The 10,730-nt window shown below is 35.9% G+C and overlaps 1 protein-coding gene across 1 annotated transcript in view; it reads right to left on the reverse strand.

The window, feature by feature from the left end:
- Positions 1-3,659: 3,659 nt before the first annotated feature.
- Positions 3,660-10,730, reverse strand: part of LOC107097201 (integrin alpha-D-like) — an 18,592-nt gene continuing 11,521 nt past the window's right edge. The window contains exons 8-22 of the mRNA XM_015394252.1: positions 8,557-8,717; positions 8,328-8,482; positions 8,115-8,240; positions 7,860-7,933; positions 7,601-7,742; positions 7,421-7,519; positions 7,257-7,336; positions 7,088-7,174; positions 6,930-6,999; positions 6,728-6,826; positions 6,573-6,653; positions 4,890-5,000; positions 4,682-4,795; positions 4,487-4,597; positions 3,660-4,358 (exon numbers count right to left, since the gene is read on the reverse strand). Of these exons, the coding sequence (XP_015249738.1) occupies positions 4,266-4,358; positions 4,487-4,597; positions 4,682-4,795; positions 4,890-5,000; positions 6,573-6,653; positions 6,728-6,826; positions 6,930-6,999; positions 7,088-7,174; positions 7,257-7,336; positions 7,421-7,519; positions 7,601-7,742; positions 7,860-7,933; positions 8,115-8,240; positions 8,328-8,482; positions 8,557-8,717 (1,603 nt within the window). The 3' untranslated portion in view covers positions 3,660-4,265. The remainder of the gene's footprint in view (positions 4,359-4,486; positions 4,598-4,681; positions 4,796-4,889; positions 5,001-6,572; positions 6,654-6,727; positions 6,827-6,929; positions 7,000-7,087; positions 7,175-7,256; positions 7,337-7,420; positions 7,520-7,600; positions 7,743-7,859; positions 7,934-8,114; positions 8,241-8,327; positions 8,483-8,556; positions 8,718-10,730) is intronic.

Here is a 10,730-nt window from a genome sequence, read left to right on the forward strand (position 1 = left end):
CAACAGTACTATTGCATACAATAGCAAACTATTTCCTTAAATACTTCTGTCATTGTCCGAATGTTTGATCTACCTTAGTGCCAACTGTAGAATGCAATTGTATGAAGTCCTATTTATTCTGATTACACAAAACAAAACCTGCTGTAAATTACAAAAAAAATATGATTAAATACATGATTATTGTCACATAAGAGACTGTGTGTGATTTAATTTTTATGTAAATGCAACTGTTCTATGAAGGCCTTCAAGGTTTTTAAGAGACAAACATCTTAAAAACCAGGCACGAAGCAGACAGGGCAGAGGGTTGGGATACTGAATAGTAAATTAGAAAGATACCACAAGTTAACAGAGGACTGCTTATCCATCAACCCCTTTATGAAAGACCAAGAAAAGAGAGCCTGAGATGTCCCATTAAAAGCCAAGAAGGAGGCAGGACAAATGGTTGGAAAATAGTTGAATGAAACAAGAATTGTACTTTCTGTTCTACATGCATAATACAGCTGAAACAAACAGTAATGACGTAAAACACATAATTTCCATAGGGAAAACTAGTAGAGGTAACATCATGCTTTGGAAAGGCTTTCTGCAGCAGGGGATGGGAAACTGGTCAGAGTTAATGGGAAGTTAGATTGAGCAATTTTCAGCAGTAAAATCTGTTACGAAAGACTTATTTTACTCCAAGGAAGCTATGGACGATTGTTAATATCTATAAAAGCTATATCTTTTGCACTTATTAAACATACACTGATCATAAGCTTTGACTCTCTTTCATTAACTTGATTTTTAGGACATTATCTTTTCAAACTGTTTTAATGTATCTACCTTAAAAAATTCTAAGTGCATGAGACAACTGGAGGTAGTAACAATCTCTTAAGGCTACATGACTCTCCGACCATATCCTCAATGTGGTTCATTCCTTTGACTTGATAATCCAAATATGTCCTCTAAAGAGGCCCTCATGGGAGGTGTTATAGTATAATATAATATAATATGGTAACACCTCACTCCTGACATCTTCCGTCAGTGAAGTCACGGTCCCGTAAGCCTAGCACAATTGTCCCCGCTGTACAAGCAAAATTAATGTGAGGTACTAGACATATCTGCAATCAACAACAGTTATTTAAGATTTTGAGAGGACTTCACCTTTGAAATTCACAAGACCTATAGTTAAATTGACAAGGCCCACATGCGTGGAATTTGAATGTTGTAATACATCAAGTAAAAGTGAAAAAAAAAGTTAGTTATTTCACCTTTCCGATTCATGATTCACCGAGGATGGGTTCGTCATTGAATTGCCTACTTGAAGAGGGAGGATTTGCCGTTGAACTTCTGGCCAGAGAAAAAACACGCATATGTAGCCATTATTTTGAAGACAGTTTTCAAGATGACTTGGATAATAGCGCGTTGTGACAAACACCAGATACAGCATTGGGACTTGATCAACAGCCGATACCGCACCGTGATGTCACAAACTGGTAGGTGGCAGTAGTTTTCATTGACAAATATGGATGTTTCCGGTAAAGCACATTTTAATGAAAGTCAAAACACTCAACACATTTATTGAACAGTATGTAATAAAGTCATATTTAAAGTACTTTTGGAATTTTGAAATTTCCTTTAAGTAAAAAGTAATGATTTTCCTTTGTTTTATTTCTAATTGATATTTAAGTAAAGCTTACTGAACTAATATCAATCTTAACTGTATACTATTTTTTCACTTTTCATTATATTCAACTTATTCAATAAAACTCAATAAACTGAAAAGTAATCAAAAAAGACATATTTGCAAATCTGCATATTGATTAAGACAAACAAGTATTCCAGTGCCTATCTACAACATTCAATCTGCAAGAGGTGGAGGGTAAAGCCTGGACAGGTTGCAAGTATGTCACAGGGCAACACAGGGGGGCACAAAGATATAAAAACCAGGCACTCACACGGAAAATCTAAAGAAGCCAATACATTTTTGGACTATGGGAGGAAGTCAGAGTACCCAGAGAGAACCCACATCTGCACAGGGAGAACATGCAAACTCCATGCAGAAAGAACCAGACCAGAGATCAAACCAAGAACCTTCTTGCTGCAAAGCAACAGTGCTACAAATTGCACTACCCTGCAGCCAGCAAGAAACTATGTACTATTTCTTACCAAAACATGTTCATGTAATTAAAAAAAGCACAAAATTGACTAATATCCAAGTAAATTTTACTCGCATCAGTTAAGTTGGGAACTTATTTCAATTGTTTTGTAAATACTATTTGTTAAGATAAATCAAATGTACTTGTCTTTTGATTGATATAGATTTTAAAAATAAATTCTAAGTTACACATTAGATAAAAGTTGTCATTTTGAAGTAAAGGCAGTTACATCATAATCTGCCGTAAATTTTTTCATAAAAACATAGGTAATTTTTACAGGACAAAGAAGTCCCTTTTTTCAGTGCACTAAGGGAGTCAATTCATGGCTGCTCTGTTGGAACAATAAAACCAGAGAATATCTCTTCTTTTTTGTGTTAGTATTATAGTATTTCTGAAAGGGAAATCTATCATTTTTATTAAATCTCACTGCTTTCCAAAAGAAGCTTGAGAGATTGATTGTTAAAAAGTTTTCAAGAAAATATATATATTTTTATTATTTCTTTTAGGCACCTAGTACTTCCATGTCCTGGGTGATTGATAATTAACCATAACTTCTTTAGAAATAAATGTTCAAGCCTCTCAACATGATAAGACTAGATGTACCATTGTTAATACCTGGATTTCTGAGACCTTTACCTCTGATGACTTCTGCAAGTTCTCTACTTGTACATTCTTCTCTGTTAGAAGACCAGCCATCCAAGATGGCTTCACGCATCATATAAGAGTTTATTTTGAACTTGTTTTTGTATAAAAGTACATTTATAGAGTTAAAATTGTCATAGTTATGTTTTTGTTTAGTTTGGTTTTGGACTTATGAGGACTTTTTCTGTTCACCCTGTCACTGTTCAGCCACCAACAGTTATCCTACCAGCGTAGTCTCCTCCAGCTACCCTCCTACTCTAGATTAACTTCACCTGTACATACTAATTAGTTACTTAGCTCACCTAATTACCTGCCTACTCATCTCTGCCAGAAAGTGTTACTCTCTTTATTGCTTTTCCATGTGATTTGCCTTTGCTTTACTAGCTCATGTGTGCTCTTCCACATGGACTCTCCTGCGAAGGTCACCTGTCTCTACATGCTGCAGCTCAGCCTGTTCCTCCTTGAGTCTCAGCTGCTTGCTTGGTTGTTCTGGTGGTTCTCCGTTCCACATGGCCTGTTGGCTCTGTCACCGCCTACATCTCCTGTTTCTCTGCTCATCCCTGCAAACCAGTACTTTCAACCAGGATTTTTCCGCCAAGAGTGACTGTTTACCTGCTTCATCTGCCATTATTTACCCGTTTCATAAACCCTTTAAATGTAACTATGCATCTGGCTGAATATTGAGTTATAGCATCTGCAAAGCACTTCCATTTCTAAAAAAATAAGTTATAATTTTCGTTCAATCTTTATAAAATTAAATATGTATAGTGATTTTCTTCCCTTTCCCACATTTCAGAGAAGGATAAAAGGATAATTTCTTTTTAAATAAAACAGTACAAGAAACAGTTCGTGTGTATATATTATTTATTTCTAAACAAAGCATTTTACATCCTTTTATCAAGCACATAGTTTTTTTTCATCTATCTTCAAGCATGTATTGTTTCAAAATGACCAGCGTCATTCACTTTATTTGTATGTCCAGCATTAAATCACCTGGTCCAATGAAAGCACATCATTCAAAGACTTAAAATACAGAAAATATTCACTTCTCAAAGTGCAAAACAAACATGAAACATTAAATTTAAGATCCCATTTTAAAACATTACATGGCATTTATAGATTTTCTTTGCATTTAAATCCTTTCCAACTTACATCATGGCCCATTACCCTTACAGTCCCATAAAATGTGCATTTAAATATCCAGATTTAAAGCAGCATGGCTCTCTTGAGCTTCCTCAATTAAAGTTCATAAAAAATGAGTGCATCATCAACACTTTCCTAATATACAGAGAAACGTATGCTTTGTTGTCTACACTTCTGTTTAGCAAACAACCACAGGGAATGGTTGGAGAAATACACATTGTGTTTGGTGCATTCACAAAATGAAAATGGACATCAGATACATTTCATAGAAACAACGATTGTTATAAATGTATTAGGTGGACATAAAGGCTGACGTCTATGAGGTAGAAATAAGGTGGAATTTCATCCCTCTGTTGGTGGGTCTCCTCCAGCTCCTGCGTCTCCCTCCCCGTTATCGTTAATCATCTGGTTGTATTTGCTCTTAAAAAATCCAGCCTGAGGGGCAAACAGTGTCGGTGTGGAAAAAGAAATGGTAAAAAAATTAAACCAGAATAATGGTTGTGTTTTTTAAATCAAATTAAATAAAAAAATTTCTTAAATTCTACCATCAGGAGTTTTCTCACCTTATATAGACCAGCAGTAAGTAGGAGCAGAAAGGCCAACCCGCCCAGAGATCCTCCTATAATCTCTTTAGTAAAATCTGGTTTCTGAAACACTTCTACTTCAGCCACAATCTAAAAACCCAGAGGGAAAAGTTTTAGATAAAAAAATCGGAATATATTTTTAGTATCAAGACATTAGAAATAAAATGGTATCACCTTGTGAACAGGAGGGTCATTATTAGAGGTTGTAGAGAAGAAGATGAACTGGCTCTTGTCATATTCTAGATTGGCTGTGCTGGTCAAGAGGAATTTGGCAGATAAAAGTCCAATCTAAAAAAAAAAAAGAAAAATAAAGATTTTAAGGTAATGTCAAAGTATTTACAAACTGTAAACAGCAAATCTCTGCCAAATTATCATCCAATACCTGTGCTATCCATCGAGAGCTGATGTTTCCAGAGATGGTGTATGTTTCTTCTCTGTTCTTTTCCATAAACTTAGAGCACCTGAACACTTGGCAACTCGCTACAGAGCAATCCTATGGTGAAAAATTCAACAGTTCAATATAATTTGCTTTTATAAAAGCATTCACAGTTAAAACAGCAACAAAAAAAAAAGGAAACTATGATTATTCCCTTTTACTTATCATGGTCCCACGGGATGAAGTTTTTAAAGTTGATTTTACTCACCCCACATAACATATACAATTTTAAACAGTGGAACCCTGGTTAATCAGTTTCAAAACATAGCTTTTCCTGCAATTTATTATTTTTTGTAGGTTTTTTTATGCATATTTCAACTTATTTATTTTAGCTTTCTGTCATCGATTAATTTTGCTTTATCACTAACTGATGTTTAGAAATATGTTGATTTAATCCACCTTAAGAGATAGGCAAGCCAGAAGCAAATTGTTGCCACCGTATTTGCTGTAGGTATGGTGCTCATTTGATGATGTTCATTAGGATCCAAACACATTCTCATACAAGGTTTAAGAAAACTTAAGCTTAATTGAAAAAAAAAAAATAAGTCTGTCTTTCCACAGTATGGAGAATACAGGAAAATGGCAGCTGGAAGTAAATCTAAATTCCTGCAGATCTTCCAGTGTTGCAATCAGCATCTTGGTAGAGTCCCTGACAAGTTTTATCTTGGTTTCAGCATTCTCTTTCTGCCATTTTAAACAAATGTTTCAATATTTTTTTTACTTTCACTTAAAAGTATTGTTGAAGATTTTCGCGATTTTTGGCAAAAACCCGCCGTCTCCACAAAAAATAAATAAAATTGCACATGCACAACCCTGTACCCGCTCTTGTGAGGGCATGCCTATTAAATTCGTGCGAAGGCATGCATTAGCCCCTTTCTCTTGAGGAAGTGCGAGGATGCACACAATGAAAAGGCAGATGCTCGGATGGATCTCATCTTACCTATATTTATATACAAAAAAAAGTTTCCCTAAAAAACAGACTACTGAAACATTAAAAAATTGTGACATGTTGTGTGTGTGTGCAGTGGAAATTTGGACATATTTCCAGGGTAAATAAGGATCTGTGGCTACCATATAACCTCTTACAATATAGAGGTAGATGACTTTTACTAGCAGTGATGTGAAATGGATACGCCGAAATATTAGCGATAAAAAGATAGCTACTTGGGAATGAGCACGTAGGACGGCCTTACGTAAACACATCACCAGAATGATTGACAGTTAGGAGGGCCGCTTATTTTGATGATCCACTCAGAAAAATAACATCTTCCTCTATACTTTTAACTGATCATTTTTTGAAAGGCATATTTTGGATATTTGGGGTATTATAAGTGAAATCCTGACTTTATGTCAGTGTACTCTGATCCAGTTCAGCTCTGGGTAGGTTTGAAGTCTAGAAGACAGGCAACAACTAAAACAAAAGGTTTTACATTAGTTCAGTTATTCACCACCAAACCTGAGATAAGTTCTGATCATTGATTTGCTTATTTAAAAGGTGAATAGGACATGATAGAGGTCGCATTATGAGGAAAATCCTGTGAGATAATTCATCAGTGAACCTTCTGAGGTTTGTTAACTTTCTACGGACACTCTATTTATTAGGAAACACTTGATAAAAAACATACTTACCAGGCTTTTATTTTCTTTTATCTGAGGAATAAAATCTGTGACAGATGGGTTTACAACCTCTCCTTTCTTACAGCCATCAACCTGAAAGCAGAACTCCCTCACGTCAGTTTGAGTCTTCATCAACTTTAAATTAATCCGTTTGTAACAATTTTCACCTTAAGACTACTTGTGTCCGCCCAGATTTCTTTGTCACCAAGCTTTACTGGAACCATGATCACTATAGTAAAGTTTAGTGCTCTGATAACGTTTGTAACCTAAAAGGAATGGTAAGAAAATAAAAATAATTATATTAATTACTGAACTTAAGGCAGCAATGTAGAGGATAAAACTTATATGACTTAATGATGTCATCTTTACCTTTAATTTTTGCTGAAGAGGTTTCTGTAAGTCATTCTCTCCATATGTGAAGTTGTTGTAGCTGAGGGAGCTGAACACATGTAGGATGCACGCATTTAATAAAAAAAAAAATTAAAGAGTGCGGAACTTTTAATAGAAATATATTTTAATCAACACACCTTTCAGTTGTAATATAAATACTGTACTTCACATCAATCTCTTTCTTCATGTAGGGTACGCTGGTGGAGGCACTCTGATTGTTGCCGCTTGGAGAGAAAGGCAAAATGAATAAGTTAAATTAAGAAATATGCTTAGAAGAGCTGAACCATATATATTAATGAATCGTACCTGGTGGCATTCGCTGTGACATAGATCTTCCTATCAAGTTCACTGGTTGGGTTGTGGCCATAGGAAACAATGAAGATTGCCTGAAAATTAAATGAAAAAGTTTCAGAAAACAGTTTCTTCTGGCTCAGTAATGTCTTAAACAGTGAAAAACAGCAAAAACTAACCACAGAGTTGCTTCTGAATATAGGTTTGTTGATGCTACAGTCCGTCTTTCCTCTTGTTACACCATCCTCACTGTCCAAAGAGTTGCATTCAATTCTTCCCTGTAATAAAAGACAGAACATCCACTCACTGCAGCATTGGTCAAAAACAAACCCACTTTAAAGTTGACCCTTGTTCCTTACTTCCACAGTTTCGAACTTCCGGAAGGAGAGTCCGATTGGGTACGTGAGAATGACGTGGCTGTTGTATGAGTTTTCTCCTCTGTTCTCCACAAAGACAGTCACATTTAAAAGTTCATCTATGCCCACTTTAACCTCTGAGGATCTGAAAGGATCAGATAAATGACAAAAACCTTACATATGGAGATAAGCATTATATTTAAAAGTTTAAAAGAATATGTAAAAACCTCATGGGCTTTATTTCCAGCAACAAATCACTTACTTGGTGAAGTTAAAATCCACCTTTAAATCATCTACGCACTTTGAATCTGGCCCACAGCTGATCTCAAAGCCAATCTGTGAATGACAGTAAACTATCAAGTTATTACAAAAAACAAACAAACATCATATTCAGGTTTTGTACATTTTTTTAATAACTTTTTAAAGAAAACATTTAGCACGAAATGTTTAAATAACTCTAAAAATACTGAGAAGTAGATTATGCTGTTCAGCTAAATTGTGAATAGAGGTTACTAACAGAATGAAAGGAAGTATCTTGAGCCTGTGGAGAGAGGCTTGGTAGAGGTTCAGAGCCAGTAGTCAAACCATCAAACGTGAATCTAAGCGCGTTATTGAGTGGATAAAGAGCATCTTCCGGACAAGACTGTAAGCAGAAAGAAAACAAATGAAAAATGTATTTTATTTTATTTTATGTCAAATTACGGTTGAATTAGATTAGATTAGGACTTACTTCAATAGAGAAATCCACCCCCTGACATGTTTGCCTATTTAAAGAAAGAGTCAGAGATTCGTCCTTTTCTCTCAGGTTCTTACTGATCCAGGCTCGGTTGTTTGGTATTTCACGGTTTGCATCCAATGTTAGAGTGAAATTAATCTTTGCTTGAGCTGGGAGATACATTTGGTTTGTTAAAAGTTCTCAAATAACAGAAGAGAGAGTTAAATGAAATATGGTGAACTACCTTGCTTCAGTTTAGATAAGTTGCTCATGGTGAAGCAGACAGTGGCCCTACCAGCCAGGGGTTTCGAGCAGTCTGGGTTCTGAGTTGGGATTTGAGGTGGAATGAATGAAACAGAGGCCCTCACCATCACAACTGGTCTGGATCTAAAAACAAAACAGAAGCTTGTGAAACAGGTAAAGCACCAGGGGTCCATTTCATGTAGCAGGTTTATAGAAAATTTTAAGTTATCTAAACCTGAAAACAGGAAAACTCTGGACTCTGCTCTCCCTACAGCCATTCACGGGAATCTTATTAAATGATTGGCACTTTTTCACAGAGAATCAAATGTTTATAGTTTACTGGTTTTACTGAATATGTATTCCTGATATCTGAAAAAATTAATTTTTCTTCTAAATGACCATTTCAAGCAAAATGACATTCTCTACATCTAGAATAAACATTCTGGATGTCTAGAAATGTATTTCTGATCTCCATATTTCTAATATTACTGGTCAGCATTTGTATTATTTTAACTTTGAAAAAATGTTTTTCAGATATCATTTATTCATTCATTCATTTTCCTTTATGCTTTTCCCAGGTGGGGTCACGATGGGTGCTGGTGCCTATCTCCGGCTGTCTATGGGCGAGAGGCTGGGTACACCCTGGACAGGTTGGCCAGTTTTTAAGATATCATAAATACATTTTCAATTAAGTTGATAAAAGTCTGAACGGCCACCTAAAACCTAAAACTTAATTCTTACTAGTATAATTTTGTTTCTTTAACGCTCTAAAATTCAGTCTCTGCTACAAAAATGTAATTTAGAATATATATTATTTCAGTTTGGTCTAGGAGTGTGATTTTGCTGAGGAAGAATCTTATTTTAGTGATTCACAAATGGAACAACAGAGAAGAGTGCTTTTAATAAATGTAAAAACTGCCTGCCATAGCCCACTTCATATAAACTTAATTACTTGAGCAACAATCTTCTCCATTGCCATCTTCCTTTCCCTTGTAGCTGCAGCGCTGTTTGTCTTTTAAACACATTCTCCTTATTTTTCCTTTTTGTTTTTTGCATTTCTACATTAGAATTTCTAGTGGAGTGAAATTGACACTTCCTATTGCCTGTTGTCATGGTGACTTGCCGAATCGGGGCTCCATTGATAATGGCTTTTCATACTTGTTACGCATGTGCTTAACTCAGAGTGGACCTAGTAAAAATTGATTGAACTAATTCATAGCAGTCGTTCTCTGAGGAGATCGATGGGGATTTGGATGTGTATGGCTTGCGTTTCTAAGTCGCTTGTGGAGAAATGTCCTGGGTCGTGAGTAGCGAGGAAACAGGAATTGATTCTTGTGGGATGGAAGAAGGAAATAGTGAAAAATGCTGATGAAGATTCTCAGTCATCCAGGTCATAGTCATTCCGTAAAAATTCAAAAAAATATCCACTGGACTTGGTTTCCAAGATTTGAAGACAAAGCCTTGTATCGCTTGGGAACATGCAAATGGTAACCGATGAATGGGTCGTTTGGTTCCATCGTTAGCCTGTAATATCTGAAACCTGTCTATGATTCTGAGGGTCGGTCGTTAAAGGGGGAGGGATTGCCGTTAAGGGGGGAATAAAAAATAGGAGAAAAAGCAGAGACCAATTGAAGGAGAGTCCAGCATAGGACAATGTAGTGATGAACAATCTAGAAATTTCATGGAAAAACTAAATGAGTACAAAGTCATATTCAAACTATTTAATCAGGGAGATACTTTTGCAGATTGGAATCCGGTTCAGTTAACAAAAATGATCAACTTTTAGGAGAAGTCAGAAGTGCCACAATCCTGTATAGTGGAGACCTGTTAATCAACTGCAGAGACAGCGCTCAACAAGGCAAAGCCAAACGGATTAAAAAGATTGAGGGGAAAAGAGTTCCGTGCAGCTTAGTGGAGAACAAAAGGGTTAGTAGAGGAGTTCCTCTAAAAGTAACTGACAAGGAGACTCCTGAAAAAATAAGTGGTGCAATAGTAAAAAAACGTGAAACAGATAAAAACAACAAGAAATGGAGAAAGGTGTGACAGCTTAACGGTATCGATCAAATTTGAAGAAGAGAAGTTACCGAGTAAAGTTTTCCTTGGATATATGAGCTACAATGTCAAAATGTAAAATTCTCCACCACTGAGATGTTTTAAATGCCAAAAATTCAGTCA

This window comes from Cyprinodon variegatus, unplaced genomic scaffold (assembly GCF_000732505.1).
Source record: "Cyprinodon variegatus isolate N-32 unplaced genomic scaffold, C_variegatus-1.0 Scaffold679, whole genome shotgun sequence".
NCBI classification, from domain to species: Eukaryota; Metazoa; Chordata; class Actinopteri; order Cyprinodontiformes; family Cyprinodontidae; genus Cyprinodon; species Cyprinodon variegatus.